The sequence below is a fragment of the Carya illinoinensis genome, chromosome 7 (genome assembly GCF_018687715.1).
Source record: "Carya illinoinensis cultivar Pawnee chromosome 7, C.illinoinensisPawnee_v1, whole genome shotgun sequence".
Lineage (NCBI taxonomy): Eukaryota > Viridiplantae > Streptophyta > Magnoliopsida > Fagales > Juglandaceae > Carya > Carya illinoinensis.
Window position 1 is genome coordinate 3,776,195 of NC_056758.1, and position 20,625 is coordinate 3,796,819.

Below are 20,625 nucleotides of genomic sequence, written 5' to 3' on the forward strand. Positions count from 1 at the left end.
CATGCATTACTCTTAAAAAAAAAAAAAGAGAGATATTTATTAAGTGGAAATGAGATGAGTTTCTCTTAAAACGACAACACGTGTCCATGCCCATTACCATGTCCGACGTCGGTCCCGAAGTGTGTCGGTTACTGTACGATTTGTTTCCGCCTCCATCCATATATATAATATTCTTGGGGAACCCTAGAATTCCAGAACCCTAATAATCGAAGAATCGAAGAGCTGCCGACAGAGATAAGAGCGAAATGGCGAAATCAAAGAACCACACGGCCCACAACCAATCCTACAAGGCCCACAAGAATGGCATCAAGAAACCCAGAAAGCAGAGGCACACGTCCACCAAAGGGGTAACTCTCGGTTGTCTCATCTCTTGTGACTTATCCATTGTTTGGTTGCTTAAAAACCAAAGGGAAAGACGAGAAACGAGAAAACGGAATTCTGAACTCTGTTTTTTTTTTAAGGAAAAATTCTAAACATAAATTCACATATCACATTTTTTTTTAAAATTTTTTTTATCAAATATTTGATATATGGATAATAAGTAGTAGAAGTTTAAAAAGAATAAACCTAAACAAAAATTTTGAAATAAATTTAAAATAAAAAAATGAAAAAAGTATGGTGTGTGGTGTGTAGCTTATGTCATGTGTAGCAAAGTCTATTATTTTAATATTCGTCCCCTGAATCAACTAAAGTCTCAAAATTTATTTGTGTATAACACAGGAGCTGAAGTTTGATCTGATCTTCCTTGAAATGTCATGTTTCACTATGTGTCTGTCTTTTGTTGACTTGGGCACTCAGGTTTAAAAAAGATGCAAAAGAAGGAACCCCAACTCAATCAGACACATGCCATGTAGTTGAATTGGCCTCGTTTTATGGGAATTTTTTATTTTTACTTTTTGGGATGATGTATATGAAAATTAAACATTTAGTTGAATTCTACTTTTTATTGTATCAGATGCATCTAGCATATGGCTTTATTTTTTTTGCGAGAAGTTAATTAATGGCTTGTGAAGATTTATTGAGTTTTTATTTTTTTCTTGTAGATGGATCCGAAGTTTTTGAGAAACCAGAGGTATGCAAGAAAGCACAACAAGAAGAATGGTGGTTCTGCAACCGAGGAAGAGTAAATCAATGAGGGTTGGGATTCTTTAAAGTTTGGATATTGTTGAAATGGTTTTCAGATTTTAATGTTTTGGAAGTTTTTTTCGACCTTTTCAGTTAATATTGACTGTGGGTAAGTTTCTGTGTGCAAGACTAGCAATACGTCTTGTTGGAGGATTGATCCCCAGCGTGTTATTTACTTGAATTAGCAGCATTACCCTTAACAATTTTGATAGATTATATTATGTTGAAGTATTACGCATTTAAATTATAATCAGTTTCTTATGCTTCTGTTAGAATCTTGGGAGAATTAACATTGATGATTTCAGTTCATGTGAATAAATAACATTGATGATAACTTCTGAACGAGATATTGGTCTTACTTTTTCTGTTACTGGATTGAAGTAATATAAGGAAGCTAAGCAAGATCGTTTTACAATCTAAGAGTGGTGGAAAAGCCTGCAAACAAATATATGTTTTCTTCCTATCTTCTGTTTATACTTTTGCCAATTTAAGTAAGAAGCTTGCTGAACTGTGTAGGTAATTGAATTGTTTTGAATCACTTCGATCTAAAGTTTGTGTCCATGTCTCTTGTTATGGATGTGTTCCACCACCACTCACGTACAATCACCTACAACTAAAGAGTAGAGTGGCTTGGGAGTTCGTGAGAATGCCTCCGATACCTAAATCAATATTTACAACGGAAAACTCTCTTCAATACCAATGAATCAATTAGCTTCCACATACTTGGGTTTTCTGTATATGTAAAGCTTGTGAGATGTCTGTTATTATGTGATAGCGGACTTATCTACTATTCAAAATTTAAGTCCTAGGATGAAGGGCTTTTCCTGTATTCAAATGATAGCTATCCTCATCCGATGGGTGCTCAAGTGGTTAGCCTCTCGGTGGTTAGGATGGATTGGGCCCTAGAGATGGGCCAAGTTCCCATAGGACTGTGGGCTAGGCGCCCAATCAATGACCCAGATCCACACTGGTCAACTCCCATAAGCCTCGTAATGGTATCGAGATGGAGAGGGCTCGATACCTTTACGAGCCCTCTCCATCTTTGATCCTGTTTTCATACAACCATCACAGCCCTAGTTGGATAATATCCTTGTGTTTATATTAACTTTGCTTGCATTAAATCATCAAACAATCCCTAGGGGTTAATTTAAGTGGTGAAGGCCATGGTGTTAGAGAGGTATCTCACTATAGGTCTAAGGTTCAAATATTTGGATGCAAACGACATTTAGGGACTACACCCATTGATGAAAGCCTATGATTTATCTGATCAGTATCATGTGGAATCGTTACATAGATCTTGGGTTTAAGTGGGTAAAAGTGAAAAATTAATTTAGTAGATAACTGGCACTCAAGTTCTCATCTTCTTGTTCAGTAACATGGATACCAGGTACAGTGAACTGGATGGGGGCATCAGCTGCTTTTAGACAGGCAGTTGCATAGAAAATATATTTTTCAACAGTCTTCAATGGTTGTGTAGATATCCAATGTTTGTGATATCCAATATACAAACATCAGAAATCCAAAATAAAAGGAAGGAAAATGTTAAATATATTTAAGAAAAATTTACTTTTTCAAATATAAGTTATCGATAAATTGATTCACATATTAGTTATCGATAGCCTGAAAAAATTATGAAGTTTGAAATTCAAAATTTAAATTTAGAAAAAAAAAAAAAAACCAACGGAATCAGTTGCACTTAAAATAATTGTAAATACATATACCACTATCTATATATGTATATATGTATGGAGAAACAATAAAGTTTGTCATTCCGTTGAGACTCATGATCCGAAATAACAGAAAAATAATTCCTTTCAACTTTAGCCGTATATAAACTCTTTTTTTATCTTTTATTTTTATTTTTTTATTTTTATCTCCATCTAAAAGATGCTTTTGTTGTTCAATTTGGTGGCCACAGGAGCCTATGACCACTCTAGTTTCAAAATCTAGATTCCGTTCTTTTTGGAGTGTTCTTCCCTTATCATGTAGACTGTTATGCTTGTTCTACAACCCTTGATCTGATCATTTTGTCTGTCCCTGTCTTCTGGTGAACTTAAGGTTTTAAATATCAGATAATGTTTGAGCTTTATCTTCTTCTTTGGCGCAATATTCACAAGAATCCATCCACAGAAACTAGAAGATAGGGTTGTGGGTCTTGTCAATTTAACTGGAATACTAAGAAATGGTTTTTGTGAACCGTGTTCTGTTCTCCCAGAATCATGAATGCCAGCTAATATATTTAGGTCCCGTTTGTATGCGAAAACTATTTTATTTCGTAGCATCATTATAATTTTTTTTTTAATTTTTATATAAAATATAATAAAAATTTTAATTTTTTTAAATTTTAAAAAATAATAATAATATTTTATTTAACTTTTAACTTTTATCTCAACTCGTTAACTGTCTAAACTGTACGTTAATATGTCACATAAACACTTGAAATAGAGTCAGTTTAACTAACTAATAATTATTGTTACAATTGATCACATTAATTTAGGCATTTAAAATATCACTGAATTAATAGAAAAGATTGTGAATGTCATCCTGTATTGTTTGAATAGAAAATGTTATTTATAAATTAAGGTTTTGAGCAATGTTACATATAGTCGTAAAATGTATAAATGTCACGCAACGCTTTTTTGATTAAAAAGTTAATTTTTTTTCTATATAACTCTCGTATTAATTTACTTTTTTCAAAAAGACTGCACAACATTTATATAACCAAAACTATAAATATCATTTCTCTTATAATTTTACCCACATAACTAACATATCAATTTATTGAAATGGTGAAATTTTTAAAATTTTAAATTTAAATTAAAAAATAAAAAATTGATCAAACGTGGCTACTACTGAATACCTATAATGTGCACACGTGTACCATTACTCTTGTTTGAATTGAACAATTTGTTGTGATTTTCTTTATTGATTTCGAGAACTTTTTGTAATTGTTAAAAGGCATACCTTTAAATTTTGTGTTTAACAAAGAGTACTTTACCCCCCAAAAAAAACAAAAATCTTCATGTTAATCAATTTTTTTTTTCCCTCCATAATATATATTTTTTGAAGAGAAATACCATCATTAATTTATTTATCAAGAAAAACTTACCTCTATGACCGAATACATATGAGAATATTTTCATATCAACTATTTATAATTCCACCAGTATACTACTAGATTGGTCTAGATTTCCCTGATGATGATACTTTTTATAGATAAATATTTATAAGATAACACTCTGCTTAAATAGAGATTTAACTTCACCCTTCATTAAAATGAATGACTCAATCTCTACGGATAGACTGTGCAAGAGACAAAACTTATTTTTTATTTTTACTATACATTACTAAGCATAAGAATGTGAAAAAATAGATTACAGTTTAAATCAATTTTAATAAACTTTGATAGCGCGTGAGGGAAGAAACAAAGGGAACAAACTTGTCTCGTCTCCATAAATTGAATGATTAGTTTGTTTGTGGAAGATGATGCAATCATGCATCATCTATATAATAAATTATAAAAAGCCTTCGGATAATATCGGAGACAAAGGAAATAATAAATTCTCTTGATAGGTAAAGAGGCAATGATCCCAGACATTTCTTCAATTATTTTATTAAAAAATAAGGGAAACTGGCAAAGGCCCACAGTCTTTGAATAAAAAAGCCCAAACCCACGAACCGCCAACAGTTTTTAACAGACACTATAAATAAGCATAGCATGACGACACAACTCTCACTCAGAAACATCAACGACAAACTGATATATCAGTCTTTTTAGCAGTTGAAAATGGCGGACGTGGCAGCAAAGGAGCGGAGGATACTGGTGGCCGTCGATGAGGGAGAGCAGAGCATGCACGCACTCTCCTGGTGCCTCAGCAACGTCATCTCCGAGAATTCCAAAGATTCCGTTCTCCTCCTCTACGTCAAACCGCCCCCCGCCGTTTACACCACCCTCGACGGCACCGGTATTTATCTCATCTCTTCTCTTCTCTACTCTTCTCTTCTTAGGCTCAAAATCTTGAATGGCATTTTCTGTAATTGTTGGTTGTGTTTCAGGGTATTTGTTTTCGTCCGATATAATGGCGGCCATGGATAGGTACGGTTATGACGTGGCACAATCCGTTCTTGAGAAGGCCAAGCGGATGTGCAAAGACCTTCACGATGTATGTCATCATAATTATATAAATATATATTTATTTATTATTTCGTTTGTTTTTTTTATTTTCTTGATAAATCTATTTAAAACGTATTATTTATTCCAAATTTATAGTCTTTATTTGAGAAATTGAAGAATGATGTACATGATAGGTTAAGGTGGAGAGTATAGTAGAGCATGGTGATCCGAGAGATGTAATTTGCCAGATGACACAGAGATTGGGTGTTGATGTGTTGGTGATGGGTAGCCGTGGTTATGGCCTGATTAAGAGGTGAGTCCCCCCACACCCATTCTAAATTCTTATACTAAATTCTAAAAATGCAGGAATTTTGGGGTTTGGTTGTGGCAGGGCTTTTCTTGGAAGCGTGAGCAATCACTGTGTACAGAATGTGAAGTGCCCTGTTTTGATCGTGAAGAAGCCCAAATCTACCGTTGCAAACAACTGATGCATTTTTATTTTATTTTATTTTTCTGTGGCTAAGCTCTTGTACAAAAGTTTTCTTGCAGGCCCTTGTAATTTTTATTTTTATTTCTATTTTTGTTGTGGTTCCAGTTTAATGATTTGCCTTTGTTTATTTTTAATCGTGTACGGTTTTTTTTGGGGGGTGGGGGGGGGGGGGGTTTTGAATTATTTCTATATATAATATTAATTAAGTGGGGAATTTTGAAAAGTGAGTGAAAAGCTTAAGAAGAAGAAGCAGGAAGGGTAAAAAAAAAAAAATCCTTAATCCAAAGAATGAATGATCAGAGATTCAGATCAAGTTGAATATTTGTATTTTTTTTTTGTATTTTAATTTTTAAACAAAGGAAGTTACATAAAATTTGAAATTCAAATAAAAAACTAGAATATTTTAATTATATAGATTATAAAATAGTTTTATAAATCAAATTATTCTGAGTCGAAAAGAGATTGTTATGTTCATGTACCAGAAAATGGATCTGAAAGTTGTGGAAAAGCAGGAAATCAAGGCATAAAAAGTGTAATCTTTACCCATTTTAATTAATTATATTATTTTCCTTTTGCAATTGGGGGTAGACGCAACAGAATCAGCAGCATTCCAGCAACGTATGCGAGAGGGACTCTGTTTAAAGAAACCACTTGAATTAGCTTAAATCGGAACGTGATTGTTTGTTTACTAGGAAACTTCAAGAAAAAAATAAAAATACATGTATGTATGTATGTATAGACTTGAGCCTTTCTTAACATTAAACAAATAAATAAACAACCGATATTCCAGGTTAAAAGAACAAAAAACAAAACCAACGCACGAGGTTTCCGGCTCTTTCCTCATAGTACTAGGAATGGATTATATTTGACCCTCTGCATTAATCATTTTGGATCCTGCTTGGAGAGAATATCACGAGATCTAATTATCTTTCTCAACCTCCATATCTCCATCTTCCTAAACTGTGAACTTCACTCATTTCCACAGTTTCTTGATTGATTGGTGCTCAGCTAGCTGCTATTTTTCGAGTAAGTGATCTTCTCAATACTGTCGCCCGCCGCCAGTGATACATGCATTTGCCCTGTTTCTCAGGGATCATTCTTTCTTGATCATGAACGTCATTTCGATTTCTCCTATAATCATTCTACACACATGAAGTCATGACTTGTTGTCTTTTTGTTCCTAGTTTTTCACGATGGTGACACTGATCATCATGACCATGACTTTCTGTGATTCTCTTGATCATTATTCTTTTCCTACTTATTCTAAGGTTTCATTTCATTCATGTTGATATCGAGTAATATGCATGTGATTACATATTGGAAGACATGCATACATACATACGTACATATCTATGCATGGGTATTGTAATGCATGTGATATGATCGGTACCATATCATCATACAAATATTTGATATTCACAATTTTGGTTGCGCAATTCAATCTTCTTTTTATAAATAAAATTTGTTTAAATATTTTAATTTTAATAATTTTTACTTAATGATGTAAACGGAGTTTTAGGCATAAATACTAGATATTGCCCTCGTTTTCAATTATGTCATGTAGAGGGTGACATTACCAATGAAGTATTTAGACATGATTGTAACACATGTATTTAGACACGTTTGTTTTAGGCTACTACTCCAAATTTCAAGAGTAGCATAATCATTGAATAAATCGAAGTAACTATATTTTTCATTTGTACTTGAACATGCTTGCTGGGATACCAAAATTCAGTTAATTTGGACACATTTTGGTTTGGATTACTTGGGAGGTTGTTCCATGGTAGCATGATCCTTGAACAAATCGAAGTTATTCAACAGCTCATTGGTCTATGAAAACATTGTTGAGTACTTTAGTTCAAAATTAGTAGCAATGTCATTGTGTTTGATGGCAATTAACCAAAAACAGACAGAATATGCTATTCTCTTTGTAGCCGTGCCATCATCTAATAATACTTTTATTTTAAATGAAATGCAGATTCTAAAGCACCGAGGTTGATCAACCATGAGAGTCATGAAATACTACCCCATGAAAGCGGTCTGCTTGAGAGTAATTTCTTGGCCAATATGCTTGCTTGTGATTCTAGTAATTCCGGCCTTCACAAGTTTGCAAACCACATCTTTTGGAGTTCTTGAAGTGCATTGACTTTTTCTGGTTTTTGCTCAAGAAAGGGAATTAAGTATATTTTGTTGTACAATGTTCATATTTTTGTTTTTGTTTTAACTTGCACATTTTAATTACTAACGACTTTGCAGGGACTTTCTAGTTTCATGATCTGCGTTTGCTGACCAAACAAACTGAAGAAAGTGTTACCTGGGAATCACGTAAAATACAAGAAAGTTCTTCTCTAGAAGTTGAAATGACAGCAAAACTGATACCTCCGCTAAATTCATCAGCTATGAACTTGGAGAGTGCTTTAAGTTTGTCTCTGAATGAAACTGAACTATCATTTGCTACCATCAAAGAAAAGCTCGGTGCAAAAGTTAGTGTGTTTCTGTATTAATCCAGTGGTGAAACAGAAATTTACCAGCTTCATAGTAAGTTTTTGCTCAATTTTGTTAACCTTGCTTGTGTTCTTCAGGTTGCACCAGCATTGTTTTTAGCAGTTTCAACTATTCCCCATTTAGCACAGGCTACTTATATTGGAATAGATGGCTTGATGTTCTCATTTTACAGAGGGGAGACTGAAATGATTGCAGCGTATAGCAACATTTCATATTCTTCAATCTGCTATTGTCAGCAAGTGGACCGGGGCAGCGGGAATCTATATGGGGAGCCTATTTTTAGAAAATCTATTGCTGCTAGGAATGAAACTTGGTTTCTAAAGGCTTTAAATAGCTCAAGTGGCTATTCATGGTTTGGAAAAGCATGGAACAAAGCTCAAGATGGGTTATTTCTTAGTGCTGTGGCGATGGATGGCAGAGGTGTGATTTCCCTTGGCTTGCGAGCAAAGGCGGTTGCTGATCATTTTGCAGCTTTAGAATTCCATGGTGCTGATTTTCAGTTGGCTACACATGATGGGGAAGTGATTATACCCACGAGGCTTCCAAACACGCCGATAACTGCAAGCAATAACACAAAGCTGAAGCCAAATGGTGACCCTTGTATAGATCTTGTTGGTAACTTGTCGTGTTCTATGTTTCATGATGGAGGGTCAAAAAATTTTAATGGGATAGTTTCAGGAGTGACATACAAGTTTAATTGCTCTACCCTTGAGATTGTTGGGGTTCAAATGGTATTATTTTTGTTGCTTTCTTGCTACAATAGTACAGATTAATGTGAATTTTAAAATGAACTAAGGATATTATTAAATTCCAGTATCAGAAATTCGTTTTTATTTAATCAGGATATCCAAATCAAATGTCTTCGAGACATGAAATTCCTTGTTAATTTATATCTGATAATATTATTTGGCAACTTCTCTCAGGTATACGTACTAGCTTATCCCCCAGACAAATTAGTCAGCCTTGTCCGACATTACTGCAAGCTGTCGAATATACTTCTTTTGCTTCTGTTTATTCTGATGGTTACCTCGCTTTCTGTCTTCATATTCTCATTAGTCACAGCTGCAAAAAGAGAGATGTTCTTATATGCTGCTCTCGTTAAACAAATGGATGCAACTCAACAAGCAGAACGGAAGGGTATGAACAAAAGCCATGCCTTTGCTACTGCGAGTCATGATATAAGGGCTTCTTTGGCAGCTATCATTTGTTCGATAGAAATTTGTAATCAAGATTCCAATCCTAACTCAGTTGTAGCAGTAAACTTAGCACAGATGAGTACTCGTGCACAAGAGCTCATAGGTAAGGTGTTGTGCACGTTCTATTTCTTTTATCACACCTCCTTGAAACCAATTTGTGTAGATGATTCTGCCAACTGAGAAGTGCTATATTTCAGAACATGCTTCATTAGTACATATTCTGTTTAAATTTGGAGCCTTAGTGATGCATATAGCCTTTATATCATTTCAGATTGTCAAATGCTTGTGTATAAGGATGATTAAATTGTCTCTCAACTTAAAATATAAGCATGAGGAAGAAAATGTCTTTCTCAACAATTTACTAGCAAGTTAGCAATTCAAAACCATTTGGATTTTCTATCAGAACTAGTTATTCGTTATTTAGCCACAGAAGTGGAACTATTCGGGAAGGATAAATTGATGTTTGATTTACATAGATGGTTCAGGCTTATTGAATTCAGTTCTGGATACAAGTAAGATTGAAGCTGGAAAAATGCAACTTGAAGAAGAAGAATTCAACTTGGCTCATCTCCTCGAGGATGTAACGGATATGTTCTATCCTATGGCTATAAAGATAGGTGTTGAGATTGTGCTCGATCCTTGTGATGGCTCATGTTAATTGATGGGGCCGCCCACGTGGGCAGACCCACCTTTTTCCTGTTTCACCTAACGCATGGCTTTAAGCCATGCGTTAAATGACTTGCATGCGTTGCATGCAGAGGCTGGCCTTTGAGGCCAGCCATGTAGGGGGCTATAAAAAGCCCCCCCCCCCCCCCCCCCCCCCCCCCTCTGGTGATTCAAGCATCGATCAGAAGAAGAAAAAACTCTCTCTCTCTTTTATTCTCTCTTAAGGTAGTATTTAGGCTGTGAATTGTTAAAGCGTTACTCTGATTTTATACTACGTAGTACGCTTTACCACCAAGTCAAAACTCTTGTCAATCTGGAGAAACTTGTGGAGCAACTTTACAAGCTGGCCTTGAGGTACTTTCCGCTGTGCATTCTAACAATTGGTATCAGAGCCATTTAATTATTGCTTCCAGTTTCTTTGATGTAAACTGTGACTTTTTTTTTTTGCGCATATGTGATGCTGCAGTATTTTTTTTAATAATAATATATATATATATATAAATGGCCGAAGCCGCTGCAGTGGTGCAGCGCTCACCACCCACACACGGTGGTGCAGCGCGCACCACCTGAGCCTGGTAGTGCAGCGCGCACCGTAGGGTTCTGTGCGGCATCACTACAAACGGTGCTGTGTGCACCACGGTGCAGCAAACACCGGTGGGAGCCCACGGTGCACGGAGCATCGTGGGGGCACCACGACGGTGCTACAAGCACCGCCTCGGTGCTGCGCGCACCTGAGGGGTGCTGCCAGCACCAGAACCGCGACGGCTCGGTGCTGCGCTCACCAGAGCAGCGCCGGCTTGGTGCTGCACGCACCAGAGCAGCGCTGGCTCGGTGCTGCCAGCACCACCTGCGAGCACCGTGCGCACACCACGGTGCCGCGCGCACCAGCAGGTGCCCACGGTGCTCCGTGCACCGTGGGGGCACCATGCAGCACCACCTCGGTGCTGGGCGCACCAGAGGGGTGCTGCCAGCACCGGCTCGGTGCTGCGTGCACCGTGAGGTGCTGCGCCAGAGAAGCATCGGCTCGGTGCAGCGCGCACCACCTAGGTGCTGCGGCAGCACCCAGCTTCCTCTGGAAGCGATTTCCGGCGATCAAGGGCGCTGGTGATGTCCAAAAGCAGTAGCTGAAATTTTTTTTTCGGAGTTACTGTTCACGTGAACAGTAACTCGCGGAAGGTAGAAGATGACTTGAGTCATCTATCCTCTAATGGGCCGGGCTGGGCTTGGGCCCTTTGGGCCATTTTGTTTTGGGTTTAAGCAGAAAAAAAAAAAAAAAGAAGGGGCTGTTTTTTTTTAAGCCCAGTTTTGTTTTTTTTTAAACCCGAAAAAAAAAAGTAAAAAAAAATAAATAAATAAATAATTTTTTTTTTTTTTTTTGGCATGATTCAATATATGTTTAGATATATTGTTATATTACATGTGATCTTTTATTTAATTATGAGATTAAATGTGATAACATGTGAATATTTGTTTTCATGCTATTTTTTTTCCATAATGTTATATTACATGTGATCTTTTATTTAATTTTGAGATTAAATGTGATAACATGTATGTGTGTATTGAACATGTGGAAATATGATTATTTTATCATCTATGAAAGTTAGACTTGAATGTTTAGACATTAATCTTTATTTCTTTCAGTGATAAAATAGAAAATCCCATTAAGTAGTCTTAGTTAGAATTGTCACTGTAAATGCACTGAATAGCCAAAAGACCATGGTGACCCCAGTAAGAACTGTAAATGCACTGATGGAACAAGAAAAATGGACTGTAATGGTCTTATATGAACCATCTTTGTAGACTGGCCCAACAGATTGCCATGGTCTGGGTAGCTGTCCTTGTAGACTGGTCCAAAAGGTTACCGCAGGTTTTAGTAAGTTATGTCTTTACATGTGACTAGGTCTAGATGACTACTTAAGATAGTGGGAGTATGGTTGAGATTTATGATGATAAATTCTCCCATATTCAGTTTTTTAAAATTTGCGCAGGAATTGAGCTAGAAATCTAATAATTGGATATTGTGGCGCAAGAGATGATTCTGAAGCCTAGCGATTTTTCGATCTTGCGACATGTCTAAATTATTCTTTTTCTAACTTGAAAGGACGCGGCAGATTTCTTTGGTGTGTGAATAATATCCCGTCTTTGCGTATTGTAGTGAAATGGCATCCAAGAGTATTGTTGCGGACTTAAACAAAGGGGAGAAATTAGATGGGGAAAACTATGACATATGGCATCGCAAGATCCAATATGTCTTAGATGAGCAAGAGGTCTTGGAGGTCTTATCTCACACTCTTACTAAGCCCGGGGAAGGGAACTCGGAACAACACAAGATAGATTAACAAGCCTATACCCAATGGGCTAAGAAAAATCGGTGCGCGCACATAATTATGTTAAGCAGCATGCACAATGATCTAATGTGTGAGTTCGAGGTCTATGACACTGCCCAAAGCATGTGGGATGCTTTGAAGTTGAAGTTTGGTGGAACTTCAGCCATTAGGTTGCATGGATTAACCATGAGGTTTGACTCCTATAAGATGCGCTCTGACCACACGATGAAGCAGCATCTTAGGGCTATGTCAACTATGATCCGCGAACTTAGGTCGGCAGGAAACAACCTGACAGATGAACAGCAAGTACAGGCAGTGATAAGATCACTACCGAATTCTTGGGAGAATATTAGCCAGAACTTGACGCATAACGAGAATATCAAAGACTTTGATGATGTCTCGCGTCACTTGGAATTGGAGGCTGAGCGCTTAGATGCTGCTAAGCCCAATCATACGGCCTATGTGGCTAATGCTGGTTCGCGCAAAGCATCAAGGCCTAAGCGCAATAAGTCCAAAAATGGAGTAGTTGCTGGACATATTAAAAAAGTGTCAGGAACTTCTCAGCGCACCAAGAGGGGCAAGCGCGGGAAAAACAAGTCAAAATTAGAGTGCTACAACTGCGGAAAGATTGGCCACTTCGCTCGTGACTGCACTGAGCCGAAGAAGGTACACTCTGACTTTTCTCGCATTGTTTTTGTAACAAGCCATGTGAAGGTTGCTGACTCCTATCCTTTGTGGACTGTTGATTCAGGAGCGGCCGAGCACATAGCGCGAGATAGAGTCGGATTTGTGGAGTATCACCGGATTCCAATTGGGAGCCGTGATATCAAGGTGGGGAATGGAACTAGCGTGGAGGTACTGGGACTTGGTACCTACAAGCTAGACTTGCGGGGTGGCCGCACTCTTTTCCTCCATAATGTGCTATACGCTCCCGAGATCTGACGAAACTTGCTTTCAGTTGTTACTCTATTAAAACTTGGTTTTCGGATTGTTTTTGAAAACAATTATGTTTCCTTACATTTGGGCCATGTGTTTTATGGCAAATCTTTTCTTCAAGACGGTTTTATGATATTGGATTTGGTTTATTCTAATATAAATGAATCCATTGCTTTTCTTTCTTCATCAATTGATAATTTGGATTCATACACATGGCATGCTAGGCTTGGCCATATAGGGCAAGATAGAATGACTCGATTAGCTAGAGAAGGCCTGATAGGCAATCTCGCTAAAGTCATCTTGCCCACGTGTGAACATTGTCTAATGGGAAAAGCTAAGAGAAAACCGTTTGAAAAAGCCACGAGGGCATCTTTTCCACTGCAATTAGTCCACTCAGACATCTGTGGTCCAATGAGTGTGAGGGCAAGACACGGAGGTGTCTATTTCATCACCTTTATAGATGATTTTTCACGTTACGGTCATGTCTACTTAATCTCCCATAAGTCTGAAGCATTGGAATGTTTTAGGCAATATCTAAGAATGGTCGAGAATCAGTTAGATAAGAGTTTAAAGACTCTAAGAACTGACCGAGGACGAGAATATCTCTCTGAGCAATTTAAAAGGCTCTGTGATGAAAAAGGAATCAAAAGACAGTTAACGATGCCGAGTATGCCACAGCAAAATGGCGTGGCGGAAAGGAGAAATCGAACACTGCTTGAGATGGTTAGGTCAATGATGGCGCAAGCAAACCTACCAATTTCTTTTTGGGGGGATGCACTTTTGACTGCTGCCTACATTCTTAACCGAGTGCCCTCCAAATCAGTAACTTCCACACCATATGAACTATGGACCGGCGAGAAACCCAATTTGAGTAACTTGCGGCCATGGGGTTCAACGGGTTTTGTTCATGATCTTTCTCATAAGTATGGGAAATTAGGCCCTAGAGGGAAGAAGTGTATCTTTATAAGGTACTCGGAACACTCTAAAGGGTATGTGTTAATAGGTGAACAAACTGATGGAAGTGTAACTGAGATTGAATCACGAGATGTGGACTTCATTGAAAATGAATTTCCAAGTAGAGGTGAGGTTGATAGGAGTTTGGAACTTCATGAGATTGTGGAACAAGAGGAAAGTGCTCCAAGGAATTTAGTTGAGAATGAGGAAGAAATTCTTCGAGCTCCTACAAATGATAAAAGAAACTTAAATCCGAGTGGGAGCACACCGCTTGTCAATCAATCACAACAACCTCAGCCGCGTAGAAGCACACGTGAAAGTATTCCCCGTCGTCGTTTTGAGATTGAAGGGGAAGCTTTTATGGTAGCTCCGCATGATGATGATGAGCCTAGGACAATTCATGAGGCTCTCTCATCTTCTACTAAAGATGAGTGGATGAAAGCTCTTAATGATGAAATTGAGTCTATGAAGACAAACCAGGTCTGGGATCTGGTTGATCTACCGAGAGGGCGTAAGACTATTGGGAACAAATGGGTTCTAAAAGTCAAACGCAAGTCGGATGGATCAATAGATAAGTACAAAACTCGCTTAGTGGCGAAAGGATATACCCAGCAAGAGGGTATAGACTATGAGGAAACTTTTTCACCAGTGATGAGGTTTGCTTCAATTCGCCTGATTCTAGCTATAGTAGCAAACATGGATTTGAAACTCTACCAAATGGATATTAAGACAGCATTTCTCAATGGAAAACTAGATGAGAAGATCTATATGGATCAACCAACAGGTTTTGTGGTCAAAGGTCAAGAGCGCAAAGTGTGCAAGCTCAAACGATCAATATATGGCCTAAAACAATCATCTAGGCAATGGTACCTCAGATTCCATCGAGTCGTTCTTTCAAATGGGTTTACGATGATCACAGAGGACCATTGTGTCTATGTCAAAAGGTCCAAGAAGAGTTTCATTATGTTGTCATTATATGTTGACGACATATTACTAGCTGGAAATGATAAAGGGTTGATAGTCGCCACAAAAGAGTGGTTATCCTTCAATTTTGAGATGAAGGATATGGGTAAAGCAGAATACATTCTGGGAGTTAAGATCTATAGAGATCGCTCAAAGAGACTTTTGTGTTTATCCCAACAGACTTACATAAAGAAAGTCCTCGAGCGTTTCCTAATGAATGAATGTAAACCCATTGACACCCCTGTTGCAAAAAGCGAGAACTTATCTAAAGAGTTATGTCCTAAGACTCAAATAGAAAAGGAAAAGATGGCCCGTGTCCCTTATGCTAATGCTGTGGGTAGTCTGATGTACGCAATGATGTGTACTCGACCTAACATATGCTATGCAATTGGCTTAGTGAGTAGATTCCAATCTAACCCCGGACTGACTCACTGGAAAGCAGTCAAAAGGATTATGCGATATCTCAAGGGAACTGCAGACTATGTGCTGTGCTATCAAGGTTTAGATTTGCAGTTAAAAGGTTACAGCGATGCCGACTGGGGCAGTGACCTAGATGAGCGCAAATCAACCACTGGGTATGTCTTTCTGCTCAATAATGGCGCCATTACATGGAGCAGCAAGAAACAACCTTGTATAGCTTTATCCACCATGGAGGCAGAATACATAACTTGTTCTGCAGCAGTTCAAGAAGCTGTTTGGTTATGGAGATTCCTCAAACATTTAGACATTGGCACAGATTATTCGGATCCGGTGACAATATTCTGTGATAGCACGGCTGCTCTCGCATATGCTAAGGACTCTAAGTACCATGGAAGAACCAAACACATAGATATCATATATCACTACATCAGAGACATGGTAGCGCAAAAGGAAGTGGTTCTGAAACATCTCTCTACGAGTCGCATGGTTGCTGATCCCTTAACGAAGCCCATAGCAAGAGATGTCTTTGAGGCTCATGTTAGGGATCTAGGACTGCGTAGATTGTAAATGTTTTTTGTGTTTCAAATGCCATTGAGATGTAACCTTTCCTTTGGGATATTAATACAATATGATTCAGTAATTGTCTTTATCGTATTGTCTTTCTAATTCACACATAAGATATGTCAACAGGCTTAGATCGGCTCACTCACACGAGCGATCGCCTCTAGCGCTTGAGAAGCGAGTAGAGATGAGACATTGTGTTCTAAGATACTTGTCCAAATGGATAAGTTAGTTGACACAAAGATATGTCGTTTTAGTGGGAGCTAAAATAAGGTCCAATGAGAGGACTATGCATGGGTTACCCCACAACCTATGTAGCCTGTGGTTAGCCAGATGTGAGATCCTCTTTGACGCCTTGGAGGCGGGCAAATGGAGGAACTCAGGTTAGACGCTTGAGAAGCGACTAGACTAAGATCTGTACGATGTTGATATAGACATATGCTCTTTGAGAAAGAGAAATCCACCGTAGCATGTGTTTCATACTACATGTGCTTATGCGATCAAATGAGTAAGTGAGTAAATGGTTCCCCTCTTTCTCACTGTGTGAGTCTCATTTTTTTTTTGTGTCCTTTACTTTTGACTATGTCACAAGATGGAGGTTATGATGTCTGCTACTTTGGCATGTTGTCTATGGCCATGATCAATACGGTCTAAAGAGGCATTGCTGGGAAAGTGGTTTGACCAAAGTTGAATTATATGAGTGCAAAGGGAAGATTCTTTGATATCGCATCTTCAATAGTGTTTGCTGACGTCAACTATGACGCTACATATTGGTAGCGACTAAGGTTGTGAACATATTGAAATGATTTAGAGATAGTCGAGCATTGTTCAGAGTTTTTCTAAAACTCAAGAGGGTTTCGAAAATGCTTGAACTGATGCGATCAAATGAGTCTAGGACATAACCAAACATTTTAGGGATGTTGCTATGCTAGTCTTCTCTGGGAGAGATTTAGTGTATGTACTCCCACATTTCTATAGATATGCTTGGTGGTCGCACGGCCTATTTACTTGTATGAATAAGATTGAGAACATTAGAGAGATGCTGACCTGGGGTTATGCCCACTGTGTGCGAGTGGGAGATGTTAATTGATGGGGCCGCCCACGTGGGCAGACCCACCTTTTTCCTGTTTCACCTAACTAAAGCCATGCGTTAAATGACTTGCATGCAGAGGCTGGCCTTTGAGGCCAGCCATGTAGGGGGCTATAAAAAGCCCCCCCCTCTGGTGATTCAAGCATCGATCAGAAGAAGAAAAAACTCTCTCTCTCTTTTATTCTCTCTTAAGGTAGTATTTAGGCTGTGAATTGTTAAAGCGTTACTCTGGTTTTATACTACGTAGTACACTTTACCACCAAGTTAAAACTCTTGTCAATCTGGAGAAACTTGTGGAGCAACTTTACAAGCTGGGCTTGAGGTACTTTCCGCTGTGCATTCTAATAGCTCAATTGCTAAATTATGTCTTGTTAGGGGTGACCGAAGAAAGCTTAAACAGATCCTATGTAACTTACTGAGTAATGCGGTAAAGTTCACATCAGAAGGTCACATCACAGTTCGTGCCATGGCCGAGGAAACAAGTTTCGAAAATGCCATAATTGCTTCTAATCGTAATTTTTTGGTGGAGTGTTTATGCCGTTTGTGTTTCAAGAACAAGACAGGTTTACAGGATTTGGATGTCCTTCATACATCTCGGCAAGATCCCCATCTCACAGAATTTGTAATTGAGGTGGATGATACAGGCCTGGGAATTCCAAAAGACATGCAAAAGATTGTGTTTGAATACTATAATCAGGTTGCAGAAACCTCTTGTGGTCAAGAAGGAACTGGTTTGGGACTTGGTATTGTTCAATCTTTGGTAAGTACAATATGCAGTCAACGCACTGAGACTTTGTTTCCTATTGAGAGTTAATGTTGAATTGAGTTGCTGTTCTCCAGCCTTTGGTAGATGATCAAGATCGTTTTCATTCTATACCCTCTTTCCTTTTGAAAGAGAGAGCTTATTTGTGTAATTGTGAATTATATTGGAGCTTTAAGCGCGCGCGCGCACACACTTCTTTTTGTGCCTTTAACCAAATCATTTTGTGTTTGTACCTCAGGTGCGTCTAATGGGTGGAGATATAAGAATTGTTGATAAAGAGACTGGTGAAAGAGGTACTTGCTTCAACCTCAATATCAAACTTCCAACATGTGAACCAGAATCAACAGACATTGAAAAACAACTCCCTAGAATGCACAATGAACGCCCTTCAAATAGCTTTCAATCTCTTGCATTAATTCGAACCCCTTCACCTAAACAAGAAGAGTCTCATGTAGTACTTCTCATAGCAGCCGATCAACGGAGGAAAGTTTTGATGAACTATATTGAAAGCCTAAACATAAAGAGTGTCATGTGTAAAGCATGGGAAGAATCTACTCCCACATCTGGAGAAAATAAAGCAGAAGTTGGAGATTTCCTATTTCAGTATTTCCGAGAAAACCCAGATGGGTTCACTTGACCACCCGAGAATATCTGCATCATTCAATTCTGATTCGGGGCCAAGTGATTGGCCTCTCTACATCAAGGATGGAAATGATCAAGTTCCCCTGCCCTACAAAGAGACCAATTCCAAAAGGTTCACCAGGCATCATACTATTAGTGATCGATTCCAGTGCTGGTCCTTTCTCTGAACTATGTTCAGCTGTGGTTAACTTCAGGAAAGACATTCATAATTCACGGTGCAAGGTTGTCTGGTTGGACCATCCAGCAGTGAGTTATGATGCTCATTCAGGAGAGCCTCCATGCGATCTCATTGTATATAAGCCTTTTCATGGGTCACGCTTATTCCAAGTGCTAGGACTAATACCAGAACTGAAAAAAGGAAACTTACCAAAGTTAATAGACCACAATTCTTTGAACGAATTCAACAGCGAAGGTAAAGGTATGGAGTTGGGGATGCTTTTATCTCAACAAAGCTCAATCGAGCAGAAAAAAATGCACAAACATGATGAGAGAAGCAGTGGTAAACCTTTGAATGGGAAGTAAGTTCTGGTTGTTGATGATGATAGTGTACTACGCATGGTGAGTACAATTACTCTTTGTAAACTTGGAGCAAACGTTGAGGCCTGTGAGAATGAAAAAGAGGGACTTGATCAAATCTGCAAGGGCTTGAGTGATGGGAGAGAAGGACACGCCAATCTTCTCCCTTATGACTATATTCTCATGGATTGCCAGGTATCTTTACAATGCCAATCTCCTTTTCATTTTCACTTGGAAATAGAAATCAACTTCTTTATTCAGTTATGCTTATGGAGAATTTCTGAATACCAAGCTATAAAAACCTTGGATTTGTAGTGATCTTAAACAAGATAAATTTCTTCCCAAGGCTCACAAGTATTATATGCATCTGCAGTGACTGCTCTATAGTATTTCAAACTCAACCAAACAAGATTCATCTCTAATCACTCATATTATTTCTTTTTGGTGGTAATTTCAATGAGTATGTATTGTTATCATTTCAGATGCCGGTAATTGATGGAATCGAAGCAACTCGACTGATACGAAAAGAGGAGCTCAAATATGGCATCCATATGCCAATTATTGCATTGACTGCCCATGTGGAGTCAGAGGAAGTGAGAAAGCTGTTAGATGCAGGAATGGATTTCCATGTACCTAAGCCATTACAAGAGGAAAATTTTACAAGAGGAAAATTTGTTGGAAGCAATCCAATCTATTGACAAAAAAGGCTAAACATGGCAACAATTCTCAACATATTTTCAACCGGGGGGGGGGGGGGTGGGGTGGGGTGGGGGAAAGCGCCAGGCTTCCATGGAGGATTACACTGGCTTTTACACACCAGATATGCTCTGAGGCTTTAAGATAGATGTTTTTGGGTTCATTTTATATATGAAAAGAATCCCTTAAGAACATTATAAATAGGAAAAAATTTAGGTTGAAAAAATGCTAAATGTTCATAAGAAAAACTTACAAAAATCTTCTCCACATGTCAATTATTTCAGAATCATGAAATTTGAATTTTAAAAGAAAACTAACAAAATGAGTCTTATAAGTAAATGTGCAAGTAAAATTGTAAGTATATGTAGCACTACTCATTCAGGTTTTTTATACACTTAGATGAAAATGTCATTCAAGATTCTGGCATGCAAGATACAAGCTTGCGTGATCCTAGTACTATTATTAATGCAGAAGGCATTCCCACAACAATTAACAAGGAAATAGCTTAGCTAGCAAAATGTATTTTAGGAAAACCCAGCCGTGAATATATTCATGTCCTCCAAAATTGTTGCTTTGTTTAGGTGATAAGAGTTTGTACATACCCTCCAAAAAGGACTATACTCAGTTTGTCTTTCACTATGAGAAAATATATTTATAATTG

General features: G+C 38.0%; 2 protein-coding genes and 1 pseudogene across 2 annotated transcripts; all 3 read left to right on the plus strand.

Annotated features, from left to right (window-relative positions):
* The first annotated feature begins 141 nt into the window (after positions 1-141).
* On the plus strand, positions 142-1,470 carry LOC122315954 (60S ribosomal protein L29-1-like). The gene is made up of 2 exons (XM_043132324.1): positions 142-347; positions 1,044-1,470. Exons 1-2 carry the CDS (start codon positions 246-248, stop codon positions 1,125-1,127), a joined length of 186 nt encoding a protein of 61 aa, XP_042988258.1. The 5' UTR covers positions 142-245; the 3' UTR covers positions 1,128-1,470.
* Positions 1,471-4,912: 3,442 nt separating this feature from the next.
* On the plus strand, positions 4,913-5,727 carry LOC122315525 (universal stress protein A-like protein). Its single transcript, XM_043131474.1, has 4 exons — positions 4,913-5,090; positions 5,182-5,288; positions 5,434-5,552; positions 5,631-5,727. The coding sequence occupies exons 1-4, from the start codon at positions 4,913-4,915 to the stop codon at positions 5,725-5,727; spliced, it is 501 nt and encodes a 166-aa protein (XP_042987408.1).
* LOC122315955 lies at positions 5,258-19,992 on the plus strand (annotated as a pseudogene).
* Positions 19,993-20,625: the final 633 nt, after the last annotated feature.

Bases quoted from the DNA above. Each gene is read 5' to 3' on its own strand.
- LOC122315954 (XM_043132324.1), top strand. From the start codon at position 246: ATGGCGAAATCAAAGAACCACACGGCCCACAACCAATCCTACAAGGCC. The intron at 348-1,043 runs GTAACTCTCGGT...TTTTTCTTGTAG, and splicing joins GGCACACGTCCACCAAAGGG to ATGGATCCGAAGTTTTTGAG.
- LOC122315525 (XM_043131474.1), top strand. From the start codon at position 4,913: ATGGCGGACGTGGCAGCAAAGGAGCGGAGGATACTGGTGGCCGTCGAT. The intron at 5,091-5,181 runs GTATTTATCTCA...GTTGTGTTTCAG, and splicing joins CACCACCCTCGACGGCACCG to GGTATTTGTTTTCGTCCGAT. The intron at 5,289-5,433 runs GTATGTCATCAT...TGTACATGATAG, and splicing joins TGTGCAAAGACCTTCACGAT to GTTAAGGTGGAGAGTATAGT.